Below are 25534 nucleotides of genomic sequence, written 5' to 3'. Positions count from 1 at the left end.
GGCGCTTAGATCTGGCCTCCAGGGCAGCCCTGGAAACAGTGAAGGACTGGCCTGCAGTGCCTCTGCCAGTGAAAATGGAGATTGTGAGGGCTGAGGGAGGCCCTCCCCAGCTCTGTTTTTGCTGGAAGAGGGCTGCAGGACGTCAAGGTGGCCATGCCCACCCTGGCCATGCCCACCGCACGTCACCTCTCCCTTGCCCACTTGTCCCCTCCGAGGTCAAACACAAAGGCTGATGTGGCCCTCAATGAAATTGAGTTTGACACCTCTGATCTACAACCTCTCCAAGGCAGCTCAGTCATGTCAGGTCTTCTTTCTCGGAACCTGTTTGTGCAGAATTTGTGCAAAGCTTCTGAACATTTCAGAACAACTTGGCGCAATTTTGGAAGGCTTTGGAAGTCTGATGCAACTTCAGAAAAGTTTTGAAAGCCTCCTGATAGTGGGGGAGTCTTGGGAGTCTGTCAAACCAGGGGTCCAAAGCCTTCCTAAGTATCACTCACCTTTGGGGGGACTTCAGAAACCCTACACAACTTGGGAAGCATTTAGAAACTGTGTGTGAACTCTTGTGGAGTCTCTGAAGCCTTTCAAAGTTATGCTGGGTTTCTAAAGTGTTCCAAAGTTGTGCCAGGAGTTTGCAGGCTTTGGAAGCCTACACAAATAGGTTCCAGAAAAGAAGGCCTGGTGAAACTGTGTGTTGTATCATTTTCTTGTTGTTTTTTTATCATTGTGGATTGTGAGCCATCAGTAAGGTTTGGCAAAAGAAAGATGGCCAAAAATATTTTAAGAATGAAATGCAATGTGGAATTTCTGAAATTGAATAAGACTCCCTTCCCTTCCTCAGTCTTAATATTTGCCCATCTTCATAATTTGCTCCTGCTGCCTTTGTAATTCTAGGAGTTGAACTTCAAACATCTTAAAGCTGCAAAGGTCACAAGTAGAAAAGGTTTTTGATTCTAGTTTTCTATATCTTGCTACTGTTAAATATAGAGAGTAGCATTTTCATACATTATGAGGTTAACTCAAAGGTAACCTGAACTCAGATTTGGGAAGGATCATACAGCAACAGCAATTGCAGACTTATATGCCACTTTACAGCCCTCTGTAAGCAGTTTACAGAGTCAGCATATTGCCCCCAACTTGGGTTACAAAGGTTTATGCTGAGGAAGGAAGGAAGGAAGGAAGGAAGGAAGGAAGGAAGGAAGGAAGGAAGGAAGGAAGGAAGGAAGGAAGGAAGGAAGGAAGGAAGGGACAGAAAGTACAAAAAGTGACTTTTCACTGATTATGGAGAAGGTTTTTAAAATCTTCACAAAATAAGCTTTTATGTGTTCACATTTGGCTAATCTGAATAATATGTACTTATGAAGCATTTTAACAGTGAAATCATCCAAGCGTCCCAAAGGAACTAGTTTATTAGACACAATAAATGAGCGAGCTGCATTTAAATCATCAAAACCTCTGCTTTGTTGGTTAAAATAAAACTTGCCAGAAAAGTTGGTTCTCATGTTATCATAGCTGTGGTCAGAAAATATGACACAAAGCAAAACGCACCACCCCACCAGGAATCGTGAAGTGTTTTACAGAGTAGGTGGCAAATGTGTGAATAATCTTTTATTTGCTGTCCCATTTCCCAACTATTGCAGTCAGACTAAGTCAGCAAATACCAGGGGAATAGAAGAAAAAAAGCCTCTCTGTTCTAATAATACTTCTTTAGAACATGTGGTTTCCACACTGGAGGAACACTGCCAGTACCTCAATCCAGACCTATTGATTCCACTCTAGTAATATTTCCCCACCTTGGAGTTAACTGAAAGGTCATACTTTTTAAATAAGGGAAAATGGTTCTGTGCCATGAATCACATCATAAATTCAAAATGAGTTGGAAGACCACCATCAACCTAAAATATCTTAAATTAACCTGATTTGAATAACGTGGTACCAGCAATGGACATGAGCCATTTATAAAACATTTTGCTATAATGATTGAAATATTTTAGCATAGTCTTAACATTAAAATATGACTTTTCTCTCCCCCTCCATTAGTCCGATACAGATACTATGCTAGTAGTGAGTGATTGATACTCATGCACAAAAGTTTTTGTGTAAATAAACCAGTGACATACCTTTCTTAGTTTTTAAAATGAAGAACTTAAGCAAAAAGAAATGTACAACTTTTACTACAATAGTGTAAGTGGGATTGAAATTCAAAACAATCCAAAGAGCCAGTGAGTTAGATATAAGTATGAGGATGAGGTAGAAGTGGCCTTGAAAATTTGCTATATTTTTACTACCTCAATTTCCTTTGTACTTCCAGAACACTTGTAGATTTCCTTGATGGCCTTGTGCTTTCCAGAAGTGGGTGTTTAATAATAGGAGTAATGAGAAGAGCATCCAACAGAGAACGATAGCTACTATAATCTGGAAGTCTAGTAAGTATTTAAAGAGAAAATTAAAGAGAAAAGGAAAACTAATTATCATTATACATTAAATAGAAAGCTATCCATGCTAAAACTGACGAGGAAAATAGCTTCTTTCATTTTCTAGTACCTAGAGACTAACATGCATTGTTATTCAATCAACCAAACAATGTATATTACCAAATAATGCTCTCAGATCTTGGATAAAAGAATCTGTACCTCAATCATACTAAACTCTAAAGCAGGAGTGTCAAACTCAAGTCTCATGGGCTGGATCCGGCCTGCAGAGTGCTTAGATCTGGCCAACGGAGCCATCCTGGAAACAGCAAAGGTCTAGCCCGTGGTGCCTCTGCCAGCAAAAACAGAGCTTGGGAGGGCTGCGATGGCAAAAATGGAGCTTGGGGGAGAAGGCAGAGGGTTGCAGGAGGCCATCACTGCCAAAAACAGAGCTCAGGAGTCCATTTTCGCTGGCAGAGTGCTTGGGCCACAGGTGCCCCCACCTCCAACATGAGTGCTGTCAAGCTGGCCACATCCACCCTGGCCATGCCCCCCGAGGTCAAACACAAACCTTATGTGGCTCTCAATGAAATTGAGTTTGACACCCCTAATCTAAAGCATCTGCAAAAGTCTCCTCATCCTGTATTTTTCATGATATATTAAGCATATCAATGAAGAAATGTTCAATCTAAATATATCCTGGAAAAATATATTACTGTTTATGAAGATTATGAAGTTGGAAATTCTATATGATGACCTAATGACTTCATGAAATACTGTACTATTATTAAAATACATAAAGGAAGCTTTAAGTTCAATTTACACTGATTCAATCCAGGGCTTCTTCCAATTTCCCAGGTAAGCTACCAGCTGGTCCCTTGACGAAGCGCTAATTGGGACCAACCCCACTTAGCTTCGGAGACTGCCTAACTAGAATTATATGCCAACAGGATAATTCAGATTTCAGCAAAATTGGAATGTCAAAATTATAAAGTTAGGTCAAATAGTTATTTAAATTTCAAACACAGAAGCTGCTCAATTACCTTCTATGAATTCATTTAAATAATTAGAATGATTCCCCCTTGCATCCTGATTACAACTCCTTTACAAAATCTAAAGATGATAGACTTGACATTTTTTCAGAGCAATCAATTCAAGATAAAATCAGAATTATCATAAAATCCCAACTCACTGGGATAGAAGAGGTCAGATATATACATATGTACATATATGTGACAGATTATATAACTGGAAACTATTTTCAGTGGCTGACACTGATGATGTTACCTAGCTTGGGTAATGAACTGTCTTCAAGAAAACAACCAAGCTCAGAGAGGACCCCACAATTTTCTCTATTGTAAATCCAATTAATTCATCTATTTCAGGGCTGTCAAACTCCTGGCCTGTGGGCTTGGATGTGTTACGTGCTGGCCACACCCACGCCCAGTTTAGCAAAGGGAGGGAAAGTCCCAATACGTCATGTGATGCTGCCGTGAAGACGTGAGTTTGACACCCCTGATCTATTCCAAGAAAAAAGGGGGGAAATTGAGACTTAATCACATGATCCAACACTGTGAATTAACTGCATTAAGAGTGCTAGAACATATTTCTTATCTTAAAAGCACTCAGAATTACATCTCACATATTTCTGTGCTTCTGTGCAATTTGAGCTTCTCTCATGATATTCCTTTCCAACATAATGTCTACCTGGAACGCATCGATACAGCGGCAGATACAGCAACAGCAGCACTGCTCCTAACATGTGTGGTTGCCTCCACTGGAACTGAAGTGAAGGGCATTTGAGGATGCGTTAAACAACTTCCCAATGGATTTTCCAATAGCAATTTCCTATGATGCAAGATTCAGTCCAAGGGAAGAAAACAAAACTGAATCTGAGATAATTGTAGATAAGCAGAGGTTATGTATACAATTTTAGAATTAATTGCAACACACCAACGTACCAACTTTTTCCGAAACGTTGATAAACTGTTCCTTAATAGAAACATCACCTTGAAAGTTGCCTATGTTAAAAAGTGTATAAGTCAGAGTCTTATATTCTGGTATCTTTCTACCCTTGACACTTTTGGGAAACTGCATTTAGGTTACCTGAAGTCTTCCAAATGCATTAGAAACAGAGTTTTATAGACTTACTTTTCCTAATTTATTCAGTGGGACCTGTGTCCAGTTAATGTCTAATGGGCTTGGCTTTGCAGCCTGAACAGTATTGCTTTGAAACACATTATTAAGCAGTGATCTTAATAATGTAATCTCTTTTTAATTAAAAAAGTGCATCCGATTATGATTGAAATACATGACCCAAATACCAGCCTGAGGAACTGACTGGTGTTACATACATACTTATTTAAAGCATCCTCATTAGGGTGTTGAAGCATCCGCTATTTATATTCAGTAGGTGTATGATTGGAATTGCACTAAGCACTAACAGTATAAGTAGTCTTCAACTCCATAGTTAACAAAGATCTTCATCTAAGTTTACACAGTCTCCAGCTTAATTTCAGAAATCCTCTATAAGATTATCAGTTCAAATATTTAGAAGAATAACTGTCCTCTGGAAGCTAGCTAGAGAAGGAGGAAAAAAATTGAACAGAAAAACAGCGTAGGGAAAAAGAAGATATGGGTTTGGTCCTATTTATCCTTTCACTTTATTTCTACCTACTACCAGATGTCAGGCACTAATAGATCAGTCTGGACACTTTGTGAAGCTTTCATAGGGGAGAAAAAGCATCTTCCATCTTACTAAGGTGTGGCATCTTGAATGAAGAGATTTTTCAAACTACATGTTTGCATTCTTAAATTGCAGTTTGAAGTCACCGCAAAGGTTTTGTCAAAAGCTTTTTTTTAAAGCATGCAATCTGATTGCTTCCCCTGAGTTTAATATAGCACATTTTATTTCAGATGATTTGGATCAATAGTTAATAATGTTTAAAGAACAATTCACTTCAGGTGTTTAAAAATGTAGCTGATCTCTCACAGAAAAAACAAGTAGTAACGAAGAAAAATGTATGAAGCTATGCTGAGCAACACTCTCTTAAGAAGTTCTTGGAGTAAATATAATTTCAAGATGTTTCTCTCCTAGGGAAAAAATCCATATACTATAGGTAAGGTTGATACTTAGTATTGAGTTTCAAATAGTTTCAGTTTGTTTGGTGAAGGACTTATTGCTATTGAAATTATAGTCATTCATATTTATTTTTTACTAATATTTTATCTTCACTGGAAATACTTGTATTTGAGCATGCTGGAAAGCACTCTGGAAAGTAAATACTGTTTTTCAATCTCCGCCTTGATAGAAAACTAAGATGGGTAGAGAGCAGCTGGTCTTCTTCCTTATCATAACTGCTGCACACAACCATAAGATAAACAAGGAGTCTCTAAGTCTTTTAAGCAAGTCTTAATAATGCCAGGATATGAGTACCTGCCAATAAAGGGAGGCTCCGGTGTAGATTTCTCAGGCTGGGCTGTTGAAGTGGATTCCACAGAAGCAAGAGAAAGTACTAGAGGTTCAAAGGTCTGAGTTCCCACAGTACTCATCATGGGTAGGTTCTTTTTATGTTCAGTTTCATTTGTTCCCAGCTTTGGAACTGGGGCAATCAATTCAGAAGACTGAGTTTTTAGACTTCTTGACCTTGATCAATTAAGAGTTAGGTTTAAACAGACACTATATTAATTGCTTAATAAGCAATAGGAAATAATTAAAGCACTGGAGGTTTTTTTTTAAGAACTAACATTGTGAACTAGATTAGAACAGTCTTTCCGAACCTAAACACTTTCTGGATTTTAAAGATTCCCAAAATTCTCTCAGCAGTGGTCCTATTAGTAAGAATTCTAAAAATTAAACTCTACAATTTATGGGCCTCCTGCAGATTGGAGAAGGACAGTATACATGAATCTCACATTTAAGGTTCTTTCTTTCTCTGAAAATAATCCACTTTCTAAGAAATAAGAGAATATAATCATGTTATCGAAATTTCCCATCTGAGTTGCATCTAAGGCCACTTTCATTTGTTCAAACTATATGTTACAATCCTTTCACAAAATCTGGTAGATGGGAGCATCATATAAAGGTCAGTTGACGTGCCACAGAAAGGTCACTCAGATATTAATAAAAAGGAACTAAACTATATGCTTCTAGGATGGATCTTTTTTCACTGAAGATTAAATATACATGATATGCAACTTTTTTCTTTAGATGGGAATTGATTCTGAAGAAATAGTAACTTGTGGTTTTTAATAGCAATTTATGAATCTATGGAAGATTATCTGTATGAAAATGTTGACATCTTTATTTTATCTATAAAGGACCACAAACATATGGGCTCAAGGATTGTCTAATATGCTGCTGTACAGGTTGATTTGTTTTTTACTCAATAAACTGCTGCCCTCTGGTGGAATAAAACACCTTTAGTAGGATGAACATTACCAAACCTCTAGCAGACTTTTAATGCTCCTTTCTCCATTTTATCACACAAAATTCTCTTGCAAGCACAGAAAACATGCAGAACATCCCCTCTCTGTAAGGGAAGTGTGCAAACTGGACTGTCACAAGAGGAAAAAAAAGCAGTCAAAATACTATTAAAAAAGAAAAAAATTTTATCTGTCTTTTTCCCTAGTTTCCCAAGGCGACAAACATTTTGCAATCTTAATAGCAGTTTTTGTGGATTTTTAAAAAGGAGCAGGATGGCCATGGTTAAGAATTATGTAAAGAATTCCTGCACTGAGATGGAATTGGACTAGATAATCTAGGACTATAATCTAGATAATCTTCCACAATATGCATTCTATTATTTTACGAACACTATCCAATTGATAGATTTGAAACTACCTAGCAATAACTGGTGTTGTTTTAGACAAGGTGGCTACTTGACTGTTAATACTCAAAATATGGATGGTCACAGGTGGATGAGGTGCACACTTGGGTAAGGCTTCCAGAGGATTGTTGATAAAAAGTTCTCTGAAGAAAAAATGTATGGTACAAATTTAGAATGTAAGTTTTCTAACATTAGCTATGAAGTTACAATTAAAAATTGTCTTGACCTTAAATATTAATATGTATGTTGGTATAACATATAATATGTATATATATGTATGTATGGTATTCAGCTTTGTTCGGGTATTTTCCCACGTCATTATACACTGCTCAAAAAAATAAAGGGAACACTTAAACAACACAATGTAACTCCAAGTCAATCACACTTCTGTGAAATCAAACTGTCCACTTAGGTAGCAACACTGATAGACAATCAATTTCACATGCTGTTGTACAAATGGAATAGACAACAGGTGGAAAGCAGAGGCAGTTAGCAAGACATCCCCAATAAAGGAGTGGTTCTGCAGGTGGTGACCACAGACCACTTCTCAGTTCCTATGCTTTCTGGATGATGGTTTGGTCACTTTTGAATGCTGGCGGTGCTTTCACTCTAGTGGTAGCATGAGAGGGAGTCTGCAACCCACACAAGGAGCTCAGGTAGTACAGCTCATCCAGGATGGCACATCAATATGAGCTGTGGCAAGAAGGTTTGCTGTGTCTGTCAGCGTAGTGTCCAGAGCATGGAGGCGCAACCAGGAGACAGGCCAGTACATCAGGAGACGTGGAGGAGGCCGTAGGAGGGCAACAACCCAGCATCAGGACCGCTACCTCCACCTTTGTACAAGGAGGGACAGGAGGAGCACTGCCAGAGCACTGTAAAATGACGTCCAGCGGGCCACAAATGTGCATGTGGCTGCTCAAACGGTCAGAAACAGACTCCATGAGGGTGGTATGAGGGCCCGACGTCCACAGGTGGGGGTTGTGCTTATAGCCCAACACCGTGCAGGACATTTGGCATTTGCCAGAGAACACCAAGATTGGCAAATTCGCCACTGGTGCCCTGTGCTCTTCACAGTTGAAAGCAGGTTCATACTGAGCACATGTGACAGACGTGACAGGATATGGAGACGCTGTGGAGAACGTTCTTCTGCCTGCAACATCCTTCAGCATGACCGGTTTGGCAGTGGGTCAGTAATGGTGTGGGGTGGCATTTCTTTAGGGGGCCGCACAGCCCTCCATGCTCGCCAGAGTTAGCCTGACTGCCATTAGGTACCGAGATGAGATCCTCAGACCCCTTGTGAGACCATATGCTGGTGCGGTTGGCCCTCGGTTCCTCCTAATGCGCGACAATGCATAATATATTCTGTCTGTTTCGTAGCTTTTTTGTCTTGATTGTCTGGCAACATTATGTTTGCTGTATTGGAAGCTTTTAGTGCGGCTTGGCTCCGAGTAAATGGACAGCTATCATTTATTAGGAAGCTAGGTTTCATCTGGGTGCCTGGTTGGGGTGTGTTTGAGCTGGAGGTATTGGGGGGAGTCTGTTCCCAGGTGTTTGCCTGGCTTGTGGTGTGGAGATTTTTTTGTTTGTAAGTGCAGGCTTCCAAATAATTGACAGTCTGGTGGAGTCATCTTTTCTATTCATGCTTTCAGGTCTTTTTTCAATCTCTATGGCTTCTCTGATAATTCTGTGGCTGGGGAAGCCATAGAGATTGAAAAGACCTGAAAGCATGAATAGAAAAGATGATTCCACCAGACTGTCAATTATTTGGAAGCCTGCACTCTCAAACAAAAAAAATCTCTACACCACAAGTCAGGCAAACACCTGGGCACAAACAGACACCCACCCACCCCGATACCTCCAGCTCAAACACACCCCAACCAGGCACCCAGAGGAAACCTAGCTTCCTAATAAATGATAGCCGCCCGTTTACTAAGAGCCAAGCCGCACTAAAAGCTTCCAATACAGCAAACACAATGTTGCCAGACAATCAAGACAAAAAAGCTATGAAACAGACAGAAGATATTAGAAACACCAATCAAGCAGAACACAGCAAACTCCAAGACCAATAAACACAGACCAAGACTCCCAACCAATCAGGATGAAGAAAAAACCATTCTGGCACAGCAGTAGGCTAGCCCCAAATTTAAAACAGAAACGGCTGTGAAAGTCTGACTCACAGACGAACACAATACAGAAGCCTGATGATGGCAGATGAGATTCTGCCGAAACGTTGTTACAACTTTAAAAGCACAACTATAATGACGTGGGAAAATACCCGAACAAAGCTGAATAACATACATACATACATACATACATACATGTTTTATGTAATTTGATATCATATCAAGGAGATACTTCAACAATTATTTTAAAAAATAGCTCCTTTACAAAACTAGCTACATTTATCTTAATCTTCCTCAAATATTTGGTCAATGCTGAAAGTAAAATGCTGATAGACTACATTGTGCATTTACTCTTACAGCTTTTTATTCCTTACAATGGATTATCTCCAGATTTACTCAATATTAAAAAGGTAAACATTTGAATCAACACAAATCATATTGATGGCATTCATTCAAGTATTTTTTGGCAATACCAGAAGAAGTGTGCCTTCTTCCAAGGTAACTTTTTAATTTCCTGGTTTAGCCAAATTCCTTTGAATTCCCACATGGTCCATGTACTACTAAAGCTAACTCTACTAAATTTTTGAAATAAATCAAGATTGGGAAGGCACTGCTACCCGTGAAGACTCCATATTTATATTATTGGAACAAATGAAAATTATGTCTACCAAAGTACCTCTGATTTAAAAGACCAGTCTTATGTTTGGTTCCATGACTGACATTTAATTTTCCAACCATTGTATATATCTCTTTTAGAAGTGATAAAATTCCTATTGATGTTCATATGCAAATTCAGAATAATAAAACATTCCTTCAGATTTTTTTATTATTAATATTGAGATAATATTTCCTAATAGTTTATGGAATTCTACCAATAAAACTGTTGTTCAAATATAGGCAATACATCACGTAATAGAAAAACAAGGTGAATGAAGAACATATTACATATTGAAGAAACCATGAAGTATTTACCTCCTGAAAGATGGAGAAGAGAGGTTAGGTCCAGAAAGTGTGGTAGAAGAAACGGTAGTAAGAGCTGGTTCTATGGTCACAGAACTAGTTGAATTTGCTTCTGCGCTGTTTCATGGAAGTTTGTTTCCATTCCATCACAAACCAGAGAATAAGTCAAATGTTCAAAACAAATTATTTGAAATCTGCACCTACGCATTTCTTTAGCCTTAGGGCGAAATTGTTTTGAGTTGGGTGAAACATTTGATTAGTATCCACGCTAACTTTGAAGTTTGCTGCATTTTATAGAGTTCCTACCATTCTTTTAAAACAGTCAAAACTGAATAGATACATAAAATTCAGATCAGTGTGAGCAATTCAATAATTAATTTGATAAGATAACATAATCTTCATGATGCCCAGCTTTATTTTACATTTTAATGTTCTGAAGACATTCTCAAAATACTGGAAGTTTCAATAAAAATGCAGCATGCAAACCTAATCAGACCTAGAACAGAAATTGTTTCACCTTTGCCTAACAGATGCTGAAAAAAAGCACATCATGTCCCTTTGATACAGTAGTCCTACTTTTTGCCTCCAGTTTAACCTCACAATAGAAGAGTATCAGTAACATGTCTTTTTTTCTTAGCAATTGAGATCACTATATGTTTTCCATGGTTTTCTTAGCCACTTAGCAACTTTCTGTGCAATATGTACAAAACATATGAAGAGCTATTGTGTGGAATGGTGAGGTGGCCTACAGGTGAAGCTCTTGCCTTACAATCAGGAGGCTGTGAGTTCGATCCTAGGTGGAGGCAGATATTTCTCTCTCTGAGCACACCGAAAATATATCTGCTGAACAAAACTCCACATTGGCAACAGGAAGGGCATCTGGCCATTAAAATACTCTGCTAGCTTCATTCAGCTGCCCAGACTCCACCCTGCAAGGGATTGTGGGGTGGTTAAAAAAGGATGTTATGAAGAGTTATCGTGTGTGAACATGCCCTCTATGCAAAAAAGAATCAACTGTAGCTTTCCCCACAGCCTGGAATCTAATAATAATTAGTAGTAAAGTGATGATAAACGTAATGCTCTGACTTCCAAATGTGCTTAATTCCTTAATCAAGAATACCGGTGTCTTTTAAAAATGTTATTAATAATTATATTACTACATGGTGCAGATGAGTTTTCGTAATAACATTCAAGTCATGAGTGAGACCTGTGAACTGACGGAATCACAAAAGAGGAGCCAACCTTTGAGGTTGTGGTGGTGGTGCTGATTGTTGAAATTCTTCAGATATTTCACAGACCTGAGTAGCTTCAGAATGGGAGTGCTGAGCTTCTAGTCCATTCATTAGATCTCTAGATATGATTTATATGTAATAATAATAGTAATAGAGTGCTTGTAATTTCAAGTCTAGCTACTGTAGAAAATACAACTTTTGACAGAATAAAAACAACAGTAGGGCAATCAACCACATTACAGATTAATTTTAAAGAAAAACAAATTTAACATGTGTTCTGCTCTACAAAGCCAGAATATGTACATGGTGTATATGTGTTTGTACGCCCTGTAATAGACTATTGCAGCTGCCATCGGTAGGGACAGTTACACCCATCTGCATCCTTTTCCTGGCAAAATAACTTTATAATAAGTGAACTTGGCAAACAGGGATAAAGCATTCTCAAGGATTATCAGAAAATAGAAAAAAAGTGGTAGAAACAATAGCAATAGCACTTAGACTTACATACCACTTCACGGTGCTTTACATCCCTCTCTAAGCGGTTTACAGAGTCAGCATATTTCCCTGAACAATTTGGGTCCTCATTTTACCAACCTCAGAAGGATGGAAGGCTGAGTCAACCTTGAGCCAGTCAGGCTCGAACTCCTGGCAGTGGGCAAAATCAGCCTGCAATACTGCATTCCAACCACTACACCAAAATGGCTACCTGAGCAATGGTTTGGGACATAAAGATCTAGTTGGAATTAGATTACAAAAGGACTTGGGGTTTTGGAGATTAAAAAAAAAAATAGTGATTCAATTAAAATAGCGTATGGGGGAGGCAAGGGATCTCTGAGAAGGGACTGACACTGAACAATATCGATGGCTCTTTATAATGCTCATGTCTTACAACCCAAGAACAAGCATCCAGATTTCACTGTGGCAGGAAAATGAATAAATATATAGGTCTAATCAAAATTCATCTTTAAAAAATGGAAACAACCGAACAGTTCTCCAATCTTTCAAATGGTAATGCAATGATATCAAGAATATATTTAATTTAGTGATGGAACCTTCAGACCTTAATGAAATGAGGTATTGAACTGTGTTGTGTAGGATCAAAATCAATACCTTTGCCACAGACTGAGAAACAGTAGAAGGTACATGACCTGGGCTGAATCAATGTCTTCTGTTTTAATCAAAGTTTCTTTTTATTTTCTTTTTTTTTGAGCGGGGGGGAGGGGGGAGAAGTGGATAGGTAAAGTCACTAGATGTAACAGCCTATAAATAATACATTAATCATAACTTTTTTTCCTCAGTAAAAATCATCCAGAAGATCACTTGAAAGGGCTACAAAACTTTCTGTTAAGTGTTTTTTATCAGGGTAACCCTGATCTACCCAATTATTGGATGGAGCATACTGCTTCCACTTTTACCTTTCAGCCCCAATCTACGAGCCTTCACAGGCAGTTGCTTTTGTGACAAAGTATTTTTGGGTTGAATTACCAACAAAGAAATAAAGGGAGACTACTATAGATCTATTTCAAACTATTTAGCTCTCATCAGCTAGCCATACCCTTCTGGGATTCAAACCAAGGCTACTTGTATATTTGGTAGATGTATTAACCTCTAAGCCACGGGCTCTCCTCAATTTGTCGGCTCTATCAGAAGAAAGATTAAGTGTTTTTTAACTTCTGTGAAGTTCAATATAGTCCAAAATTGAAGGTGGTAAAACTAATACAAACTCCCATAAATTTGAAATGTTGATTCAAATATCAAAAATTAACTAGGACACTTCTAAGACCCATGGGTGTGGATTTTAAAACTGTTCACTGTACCATTAAAATATACAGTGGAATCTCCGGTCATGACTATAATTCATTCCGTAACTTTGGTCGTGACCGGAAGTGAGACCAATAAATGGTGAAGACGGGGAAATCGCTGCAGAAAGGGAATTGGCCACGGACATGATTGATTGCCACCCGATTTTTGAATCGTGACCAATTCAAAAATTTTGTGGATTTTTTGATCGGAACCTGCTTTGGTTGTGGTCAGAAACGTTTGTGACCAGAGGTTCCACTTTACCTTAGATCAGGGGTCTCCAATCTTGGCAACTTTAAGACTTGTGGACTTCAACTCCCAGAGTTCCTCAGCTAGCTTTGCTCTGGGAGTTGAAGTCCACAAGTCTTAAAGTTGCCAAGGTTGGCTTTGCCTTCGAAGGCAAAGGGAAGGCAGCGACAGGAGCACCTGAAGCAGAGTGTCTCTGCCGGGCTCCGGTTGCAGGGAGGAGCCCTGGCTGGCCGTGCATGGCTGCGCCAAACGCTGCGGCATTGCTTTAAATGCCGCGGTAGCACGGGGAGAAGGGAAAGCAATGGCAGAAGGTCTCCCGATACGAAGTGCCCCACCAACGCCGAGGTCAACGCAGGCAGCACCGTATCCGGGTATGCAACAAAAGTACTTCCTAACGGCCCCACCATTCCCCCCCATTTCGCATGTTTAATATGGGCCTTAATTTGGGGGGAGGGGCTTAATTTGATTTTATGCCTATAAAGCATGCTGGGACTTCCTATTGGGGGAGGCCGTATTGTTGGAGAAACACGATAGGGTTCGTCCCATAGTGTATGATGATACAATAATGCATGTTCAAGTGTTCAATGTTCACTTGGACATTCCTTTACGCTATAGCATCATCACTCCCATAATGCAGATGGGGAGATATACGTTAACCTATATAGTAAATTAAGAGAGAAATTAGATACCAACTAGAAGCTTTTTAATGTATATGTACTGGACCTACACTATAACATAATATAATGGACTTACTTTGCTTTTGATCCAATGCTACTGTAGAACACTAATATCAACTAAAGATAAGGTTGGGTAAAGATACAGGCTTAATTATATGCAGCCTATAATTAAACATATAATTACAAAAATGTACTCTTAGCATGAGTAAAAATCTTGACATCTCGGATGTGTTGTAGCAAAAATCACCACAACTGTTAAATAGAAGCCACAACAGCATTTTACACAACAGTTCCACAAGCAGGTGGGACAATTAGACAATCAAGGTGTCACATTGCACTATTTTGTGTACTCACTGAAGACTAATTTGGTGCACATGCATTGTAAACAGAAGTGAGGTTTTATTATATTGTAAGCTTAGCAATTCTATGAGTTAAAGAATGAAGCATCAGTTAACTAATTTACTGTCTTGTAAAGAACTGGTATAGTACAGACTTTAAGAAGAAGGTATCAGGCATTGGTGTTCTGAACTCAACCGCGTGATGAGTACCACTGCCACTGTATTTGGTAATTTTTGTGCACATGTGCTATTAATGTTAAAAAATTAAGTTACCTTAGATCTCCGTTCTCTGTTTGACTTTCCCTAAAGTGTCAACAAATAAAAAGTGACAACTGCTATCATAAAAGACAAAATAAACATCAGAAGAAAATTCTATGTAGAATATGTTCATGTTTGAGGCATTTCCCCTCAAAGGTTATATCTGAGTTTGTTACACACAGGAATGTAAACAAAGAATTTGTCCCTGTAGTTCTTGTAAGAATGATGGGAGCTCTTTTTAAATGTTAAAAAATAAAAATGAACCAAAGAAATGCATCCTTTGTTTGTATTCACTGTCCAGCATCCCCTTCCTATCGTTTCCTTTTCCAGTAATGTTTTCAATTAAATGTATGTTTGGTACCTACACATGAGAACTTTGAATGGATATAAAGAAAAAAGAGAAAGTAAATTAAATGCGATATTTATTCAGTCATTTCGAGCCCCACATAGCATAAATTAGATAAGTATGCATCTGCTATAATACATTATATTACAAATTAATATGTATGATCAAAAATTAATAAGAAGATCCAAACAACCCACTTCACAATAAATAAAACCTATATTCCCTTAGGTCATACTATTTTCTTTTGCTGTTTTACATGGCTTCTTCTACAATATAATTTTTACTTTGATCTGTGTCTGGAAGACTTCAGATGATTTCAGAACATTTTTCTTAAGTAGAACATGAGCTGTATAACGCAACTATTGCTAAGACCCATAAACTAACATAAAAAAACCCTCTTCTTCCATTACCTCTTTGAAAACATTTACATTCAGCCATTAAATATATCCAACACCAGAAACAAACATTGATTTTACTGAATCGAACCAGAGCCGTATCGGAAGTACACAATGACACTTAAATAGTTTATTACCCATGTTTTCCAACGTAGGCATTACTGTAACTTTCTCTGTATCTTAGCACATAGCACCTTTTTTCAAATAAGAGCCAGGTTCCCTGCCAGAAAAGGCACCCTACTTTTTTCAAGTCAGTATGAATTTTCTATGCCACCTGTTATCTGCATGGTGGTTTTTACAGAGATGCTGGCTTTGTAGAAGCAGAAACAGGTTCATCTCATTCTTAATACACAAATAGGGAAATTTTTTTAAAGAGAAAAAAAATGATAGATAAAAGGCTAGACTTTCTCAAAGCTGGGCTGGTTTGTTTGTCATTTCTTTCTTTGCAAAAGCATTTGGAAGAAAAGGACTCATTCAAATTTTAGGACTTGGCAAATCATTGGACATTAAGGACACGGGCTGAAACGCCATGGTGCCAGTCACGTAATTTTGTGTATCTAGGGCCTATGATGTGGAGGGGGATCTTTTCCCTGCAGAGAAGAAGTAACAGAAGAAGACAGATAAGAGGAAGGAAGTCTGCATCTCAATCCATTCTACACAACAAACCAAAAGCATGCAGAATTCAGAATCAGAATTAGTTTACACTAATTGTCCTTGCACTTCAGTACAAACCTGTCGACGTTGATGAGTAAACCAATTTCTATTGCTTCTTGTTGAGAATTGACACTTTAAATAAGCAGACAATGTCTGCTGACTTTCAAACACCAGAATAGAAGCTGCTATTCCTTCCATTATTAATAAACTTAGAGATATGCAAGATAAGTTGGGTAAAATTAATGAGGCTAGTTTATCTTGATGCAGAACCCAATTTTTTACTGAAAAAAATGTGAGTACTATTACTGATACTACAAATAAACATTGGTGCTAGAACAATTGTGTATAATTGCAGTTAAAAATGCAGAAGCAAAATACTACACAGTCCACACATCTCAAGCACTTACGATAGAATAACAGAGTTGGAAGGGGCCTTGGAGGTCTTCTAGTCCAACCCGCTGCCTAGGCAGGAAACTCTACACCAGCTCAGACAAATGGTTATCCAACATCTTTTTAAAAACTTCCAGTGTTGGAGCATTCACAACTTCTGGAGGCAAGTTGTTCCACTGACTAATTGTTCCAACTGTCAAAAAATTTCTCCTTAGTTCTAGGTTGCTTCTCTCCTTGATTAATTTCCACCCATTGCTTCTTGTCCTGCCTTCAGGTGCTTTGGAGAATAGCTTGACTCCCTCTTCTTTGGGGCACCCACTGAGATATTGGAGTACTACTATCATATCTTACAGAATTATCTTACAGAACTGCCCAAATACCAGCTAGCAATAATTGAAGAAACTTTGATTTATAGCACTTTCACAGAATATAGGTTTATAATTCTGTACAGCACTCAAGACTGAAATGCCTTTTAATCAAGACAAAAACTGCCTCTTTCCATATGATCCTACATTTTCTCTGTGGTCATCTTCAGAGGTTCTGCTCCAGATGAAACCACATGTTGTGGTGTGATACACTAACAATAGCAAAAACGCTCTACCCAGAAAGGATACTTAGCACCCTGTTTGTCTATCTTTCTGGAAGCAGACAAAACATTTATATTTTACATATTTATATTTTGTGTTTCTCTGAAGCTTTGCGATTCTGCTATGACGCATATATTGTTCATTTAATTATTGTTTTGGTTTGAACTTTTTTATAGCGTGATCAGTGGAAAACTTGATAATGATGACCAGAGTATAGTTTTTAATAATAAAATTTTCTAAAGGAAAATAACGAAATAAGGCTACAGACTCTTCTGCTTTTAAATGCTTACATGCTGCAGTGAATAGGATTATTCCCAGCTCAAGACAGATAAAAGACACAGTAAAATTTCAAATATTCACAAGCTAAAGGAATCAGGATGTTAGGAATTGCAGTAGCCTCATTCACCGGTAATATCACTTTTTAATAAAGATGCACTAGCATTTCAATTCTTGTTAGTTTTGTCATAAAAACTTATTTTAAAATTGGAATTTGGCCTATATGTCAGTAGTAAAACATATAATTTTAAATCTGATTAATATAACAAAAATATCAAACTTCTAAAACATCACAAAAAGATTAAACAATTACCTCTAAACTTCTGATTACTACTTCTATTTTTTAAAAAAATATTTATATCTTTTTCACATTTCTTTTCCACTGCTGACACCATTCCATTTTTATGTAAGCATTATTAATAACCTTAGATGTCTATATAAAGTATTCAATTTTATGCATATTCATTAAAAAATAATGTTAAATGGGAAATTCTAGGCCTATCCCAATTTATTTAAAAACAAAAACATGCCATACAAACCTGAACCAGAATTTTAAAATGTTTCTTTCGGAAAACCGAAAGAATCTTGTAACATCTTTTTTCAATACATCAAAGCAAAACCATGCAATATATCTTTTTTAAAAATTAAAAAAAAATCATTATCTTACTTTGCCTTCTTTAGATTGTCTGATTCCGGTTCTTTCACTGCAACAAAATAAACCATTCATTCAGTTTCCATGAAATTGCCATTTCTTCTTACCGATCCATGAAACTTTTATCCTTAATTTATGACAAGACTAATATCTAAGCATCCTATTGTTACAAATGCTTTATGATAGTCTAAAACAGAAGTGGTATTCAGCAGGTTCTGACCAGTTCTGGAGAACCGGTAGTGGAAATTTTCAGTAGTTCGGAGAACTGGCAAATACCACCTCTGAATGGCCCTGCTCCCATCTATTCTCTGCCTCCCGAGTCCCAATTGATCGGCTGGGTTTTCTTTGGTTACCCTACACAGGAGAACAGAGCTGGAAAGCAGGTTAGTGGGGTGGGGAGGGAATGGGATTTTGCAGTAACCTTCCCCCAGGAGTGGGGTGGGAATGGGGATTTTGCAGTAACCTTCCCCCTGCCACACCCACGAAGCCACGCCCACAGAACCGGTAGTAAAAAAATTTGAATCCCACCACTGGTCTAAAACAATGTTGGTGAACCTATGACACATGCCATGTCATTTTTGATGGCACATTGACAGGTCATGTGAGAATGTGGTGTACTGTCATGTGGTCCCTAAAGCCTCTGGAAGTCGCACAAGAGGGCCTTCTTCTCATGTGGCCTCTGGAACCACCAAAAAGCATGCAAGAATGGGGTGAGTTTTCCCACTCTTTTCGGAAACACAGACCATTCTCTGAAGTTTCCAAAAGCCTTATGTGACTGGAAGCAAAAAATTTTCTGAGACACAAACTGAAACATGCTTACAATTAATGTATTTATTTTATGTGCCACGCATCTGACTATCCAAAGCAAATATTTGTTATTGTTTCTCTTTTGTCTGTGTGTATGTGACATACCAGCAGAGTCAAGTTGGGCATTTTCCGAATTTTTGATATGCTGATAACGTAAGAACCATCATTGCTGTAAAACAGGGCTGTTATTTTAAATTTACTGGGTGTCTGTTTATTTTAAAGAATAGATTGTGCTTCAGTGTTTAGTTGATTTGGGATTGAGTGTGGCAATTTTCTAGGCCTGTGATTGTACAAGTGAGCGACCAGAAGCTGAACCTGAGAGCATGCTTGTCTAACACTACTTAGTAGGGTAATGAACATCTGCAGGTAAGCAACCAAATTAAAAGAGCACCAAGGACTTGCATCAGGGGTGTCAAACTCAAGGTCCGGGGGCCAAATCCGGCCTGCAGGGATGCCCTGAAAACAGCAAAGAACTGGCCCGCGGTGCATCTGCCAGCAAAAAATGGAGATCAGAAGGGATGCAAGAGGCCCTCTCAAGCTCCATTTTCCCTGGCAGAGAGTTGCAGGAGGCCATCGCAGCCAAAAAAGGAGGTCATGACTTCCCAAGCTCCATTTTCCACGGGCAGAGAACTGCAGGATGCTATCACAGTAGAAAACGGAGCTCGGGAGCCCGTTTTCGCTGGCAGAGCTCTCAGGCCATCACAGGAAACCCCGATACAAGTGACCTTGAGCTGGCAACACACACACCCCGGCCCAGGCCCCCATGGCCTCCAAGGTCAAATACAACTGTGATGCGGCCCTCAATGAAATCAAGTTTGACACCCCTGAGTTATACAGTTCAACCCTGAGTTTTATTTTCTTCCGTTAAATACTTACTACGTTCAGTGCCTGTGATCTGTTGAAGGATACGGAAAGAACGTGACTGAGTGGTTCCGGTCCTTGGGTGCCAGTCCTCAGTATCTTCAATCAGTCTCTTCTTGCTGTTGTTGCTATGAACCGGTGGATGGAAAAATTCTGTATTTCTGTACACAACGTGTTTCCATGGTGGACTAATACAATGCATAAGAACAATAAAACCATAAGTGAAAGAAATCTTGATGACGCTGACTTTTCATTTACATTTATCAAGGCCAAGATTTTAAGGATATGTATTTAATATAAATCTCGCTGGAGTAAATTTTCATTTCTTTCAGGTTTAGATAAAAACATTGAAGTGCATGGCACCCAGGTTTCAGCTGTTCCTTTTTTCAAGAAATGTAAGCCGCAACCATAATTCATAGAATCCTTCCATTTAATTCAATATTTTTTTTTTTAATAAGATAGCACATAACTGTATCTCCTTGTATTGGGCTCTAGGAAAAAGAAAATATATTACATTTTCTAGGAAAAAAATACTGTCCAGACACGTGCTTTTTTTGTGCTTTTTTACTCCCATTATACCTATTCTAAAATATAGTTTACTATATTAATTTAATAGTGATTTTAAAAATATTAAGAAGTCAATCAAATGTTAAAGATGGCTAACTTGTAATGTTAATCAGTACTGAGATTATGTGACCCTAAATGTATGGACACACTGTTTGGTAGATAAAGAATTAATATTGGGGGGTGGGTTCTTAAATACAAAACAATTGGTAAGATAAATACAAATAAAGGAAGGAAGGAAGGAAGGAAGGAAGGAAGGAAGGAAGGAAGGAAGGAAGGAAGGAAGGAAGGAAGGAAATCCTATTACTACTATTCAGCAAAGAGTAAGGAGAGAAAGGCAATAGTTAAATTGGTAGAAAAGATAACAAGTAGAATTTGGAATGGTACAAAAATTAGTTATGGGTGTGCAGAACCATTTTAGGCAAACTGTAAATTATCACACCTCACTCCCTCTCCCCATCCCCACCCTGATCAAAAATAAAGGCCACAGTTAAAAACAGCACATAATATTGAACTTCAAAAAGGCATGATTTTGGCTATTACCGTTTAGGTGGATTTTTCCTTTTATTGTATTGGAAAGAGCAAGGCAATAGAATACAAGACAGTTCCAGCGTAAGGAGGAGAAAGAAAGAGAAAAGAATTATAAGTATTACGTTTAACTGCTGCTACTATTAACAAGTCACCAAACAAAATAATTTAATAATTATTTTATTTTCCCAAGGAAAAAAACCTGTTGGCTTACTTGAGGCTCATTTCACCCTCTCAATTTCTTCACTTAAGCTTGGCAGAAACCTGAGGGATGAATTGGCAAACTCCCAACCTGTCACTGAAGCTTATATAGCTACTAAAAACAATCATATGCATGTAGCCAATTACTCCACAAGCAACAATAACAAAACCCCCATGTTTGATTCTACTGGGCATATTGATGTTTTTTTTTTCTTCAAAATGTGGGATCCTTTATAATTACTTTTGAATAAGAAAAGGCTCTCCACTATTAACTACCCTCTACCTGGTCAACTTCATAGACATCAGCTCACCTTTACTGAAAAGATAGGTTACTCATTGCAACCCCCAACTTTACTGAGAAGATAGGTTACTCATTGCAACCCCGACTGTGACTGGTCCTTTTTTTACAATACCTGAACAGGATTATAGAATCTCGTATAAGAAGATCACAAAGACCATCTAAAAATCCAGGTGATTTTCCTACCTCTGCTTAACAATTTCTATCGCACAGAAACTCATCATGTTCACTCTGGAGCTACCTCTTGCTATTCAGATCTTTCTTCTGTTGTTTAGTATCAAACTCCTTCCTAAACTTTCGGATACTGTATTTCTCTTTTACAAGTGAATTCAGTAATTTGGTGTATACATTTACTTCTCTTTGTCATACTTTCATCTTACACTAAAAAAATAAAAGTAATTACTGTGGTACCTTGGTACTCAACTGCTTTGAGACTTTTAAAAAGAGGTTGGACCGCCATTTGTCAGAAATGATGTAGGGTCTCCTGCTTGGGTGGGGAGTTGGACTAGATGACCTAAAAGGTCCCTTCCAACTCTGTTAATCTGTAAATCTGTCTTCACTGAATTTGGTACTCAACATATTTTGATGTGAAAATTTTGTCCCGGTACTCATTCTTTGCTTGATACTCAATGCATAAGCTATAACTTATCCGATGTCGATTGCCTTGTTCCTATATTATAGCTTATGGGAAAAATTTGTATAGTACTTATCATTTTTGGTACTCATCACACCTCCTGGAACCAATTAATGATGAATACAGATGTACCCCTGTTTACAGACTAAAATTCTCTAAATAAAATACTGAATAGAAAAAAGAGGAAAGGATATAATTTTCAGATTCAACCTTACCCAATGTAGTATCTTTCTCAATTCTACTAATGTACTACAATGTCAACAATTCTGATCATTCCTAGGTCATAGAATACACCACAGAGAGGTGGTCATTTTAGTTCAACACATCTGGAGAACAGCGACTGGAGAAAGTTAATTTACTGCATTTTTTTTTCAATTCTTTCAACAAAACAAAAAATATTATTACAAAACCTATTACCAAACTTAGAGGAAATGGAAGTTAATTCAAAAAGTCTGTCTACAGAATACAGCAATTATTTTATATAAACTGAAGCTCAAACATTAAGAGAGTGATTAGTAAAGTACTTACACCTCATCAGGGTTACTGAAGGAATGAGGGACAGAAAAGAGACAAACAATGGACACGATTCCAGGATGTTCAAGTACAGATAAGGAATAACATAGAAAATGGGAGCAAAAAAAATAGTTAATGAAAGTTAATTGTAATATTAAAGACAGATAGGAAAAAAGAGTTTCATTTAAATCATAAATATCAGGTAAAGCTAACAGTATCCAATTGGTTTTTCAAGAATAATTTCTTGCTGACTTTTACCAGCAGTTACCATATCATGCCATAAGGTGGTGGCACAAGCTAAGGTAAAGTCATGGTAAATTTACTTCTTCCCGAAGTCAATAGGAGAATAAGGGAAGAGCAGAGAAAGAGGCTGAAAAATCCTTGAATTATATTTTATTCTAATAAATGCCTTCATTTTTACTGCATTTAGCAACATTTGACTATCTCAATAGGGGGGAAAAAATCACCCATTTTAATGTCTAATCACATACATTAAAGAGACTCTTTCGCTGTTATCTCTACTGTTTGCCAGTTACTCATGACAAAATTTAATATTGTAATTAAAACCAACACACCAGTGAAAGTGCAAACAATTTATGTTGCTTTAACTTCAAAAGCCAAGGCTCTATTTTGCTTAATTTTAATTCCAGGACAGCCACACATGCCAATTATTTAAAGCACAACTCCATTCTAGTGAAACGAATACTAACTTTGTCACTGTCGTAACCTGTAAAGGGGGTTGAAAAAATATGTCAATATGTTTATTACAGCAACTTCTCTACTGTTTTACTTTATCATACCCAAACCATTTAAAAGTTCAAGTGTTTTCACACATTTCAAACCAATATAAATAATCTATTTCATCCCATGATTAGCTCAAGGGGTCCATCTAATACAAAATTTCCATGCATGAATTAAGAAAGCAATTCAAAGCAAACACACATGCACTTAAAAAGCAAACCACTAGTCTAGTGTTTCTGACACTTGTGTGGATCGTTACCTCACAGAATTTTCCAGTGAACAGCCAAGAGTTAAAATCCACACATTTAAAGCTGCCAAGTTTCAGAAACACCGGATTAGTTATTCACTGCCCCATAGCAGAAACTCTTTTCAAGATGTGCTCTTAGAACATGCATGTTGATTTTAAATTTATAAACTGCCAAAATTTAAGAACCACTCTATTTTAAGACAGATTTAAATAGGAAGTGGGATAGATTAAACATTTTACTTCAGTTATTGATTACACAGTGACTGATTTGCACAGGATACTAAAACATTTGCTTCTGCATTTTGGTCTAAGAAGTGCTAATCCATCCACTAGGTGTCCTATGCTCCTACTACTGAGTTACTTTTGATACTGGTGAAGTGGAAATAGCAGTTTCTATCTCTATAGACAAACATGACAAATCCTAATATTATTATATTTATCTGACAACTTTAGCTAAATGAATTTAAGAGGTGCAGTTATGCACTTAGAAATTAATGTTATCTTTGAGAAAAAATAAAGCATCAGTAATCATACATCTTACTCTACAACAAACTTAATTTGAGTTCATTTATACCAAAGGTGCTTTTTCAAGAGGCAACTAGACTTTCTGGTTTTTCTTTGTAGATGTTTTGCTTCTCATCCAAAAAGAAGCTCCTTGGGTGAGAAGTGAAACATCTGCAAAGAATAACCAGAAAGTCCAGTTGCCTCTTGAAAAAGCACCTTTGGGACAACCAAGACCTGGATGACTGAGAATCTCCATAGACATTGAGTTCATTTAGTTTTTGAAACCAATATATTTTCAGAAATAGGGAAGAAGTATGTTGTACAGTGCATAAGTTGGTGGTTGGACTAAGGTGGTATTAAGCTGGTGAACCAAAGAACATCAGGTTCTAGTTCTTCCTTAGCTACAGAAACCTATGACTTTGGTTGAGTTACACCTCAGTCTTAATCAGCTTCAGACTCTATGACAAGTGGCTGATGAACAAAATTCTCATCCCAAAGATACAACTGGTATCTTTTCTGGAAAAACTAGAGAAGTGCATTCAGAAGAACAAGCAGACTCAACAACATTGGATAAAGGCTTCAACAACATCTGTATTTTCCTAAAATTTAAATCTCTTGGATTCAAGGAAAGTATTCCAGAGTTTCACGACTGCTGAGTCATTATAATACATTTTTGTTCAAAGTTGATGTGGCAGAATGTTTAAGTAGACGCTTTTAAAGTGCCAATTCAACCATGACCTTCCCTAGATCACAGGTGTCAAACTCACGGCGTCATGTTGCCATCACATATTGTAATGTTTTTCCCCTTTGTGGAGCTGGGGTGGGCGTGGCCTGCGTGTGATGCATCCAGCCCATGGACCACCAGTTTGACACCCCTGTGCTAGATGATTACTATCAGGTACATCAGGTAACAATAGTGTCTTGGATCAAAAAGACTCCAAAAGGAAATGGGAAACAATATTTTTTTAAAAAAAAAAAACTAGAAATATTAAACACAAACACAGCCCAAATCTCTATAATTATCTACATAATTACCCTAAGGCAAAACCTTTGATTTTCAACAGGCTTGTACCTCTATGCATATAAACTTGTGCCAGGCTTAATAATTGCATATAATTGTTTTAAAAATCTGCATGCCCTTTATAATATAAATCTTTATTTAGTATTGAATTTCATGTTAATCTTATGAGAATATTTCATTCGAGGATGCAAGGGCCACCAGTCTTTTCATTTTACACGCTGACAAATTGACTACTCTTTTCTCTGAATTAATCTGTAATCTTTGCAAGCAATTCCTTAAGATACAAAGGTAGGGCCATTTTAATTGCTAGAGTTCAATCTCAAACTACATTGCTTGAAAAGATATAGTGCTACCATCTATGACTGTTTCAGTAAACAGATTGTATTACTAAGCGCTAAATATATTTGTAAAAAAGGGCAGTGCCACATCTCAGTGTTTAAT

The 25534-nt window shown here is 37.6% G+C and overlaps 1 protein-coding gene across 7 annotated transcripts in view; it reads right to left on the bottom strand.

Annotated features, from left to right (window-relative positions):
* Positions 1–25534, bottom strand: part of PDLIM5 (PDZ and LIM domain 5) — a 139850-nt gene that overhangs the window by 40437 nt on the left and 73879 nt on the right. For 2 of the 7 annotated variants that reach the window (XM_026698312.2, XM_087935913.1), the window contains exons 6-8: positions 19858–20030; positions 18190–18226; positions 15280–16205 (exon numbers count right to left, since the gene is read on the bottom strand). In XM_026698312.2, the coding sequence (XP_026554097.2) occupies positions 16112–16205; positions 18190–18226; positions 19858–20030 (304 nt within the window). In that variant the 3' untranslated portion in view covers positions 15280–16111. Of the gene's footprint in view, positions 1–15279; positions 16206–18189; positions 18227–19857; positions 20031–20949; positions 20968–22595; positions 22611–23290; positions 23308–25534 lie in introns of those variants that run through there. The other 5 variants (XM_087935911.1, XM_087935909.1, XM_087935914.1 and 2 more) reach the window with 4 other exon arrangements.

This window comes from Pseudonaja textilis, chromosome 6 (genome assembly GCF_049901715.1).
Source record: "Pseudonaja textilis isolate UNSWEBS1 chromosome 6, rPseTex1.2, whole genome shotgun sequence".
Taxonomy (NCBI): domain Eukaryota; kingdom Metazoa; phylum Chordata; class Lepidosauria; order Squamata; family Elapidae; genus Pseudonaja; species Pseudonaja textilis.
This window is presented reverse-complemented; position numbering and strand designations above follow the sequence as displayed.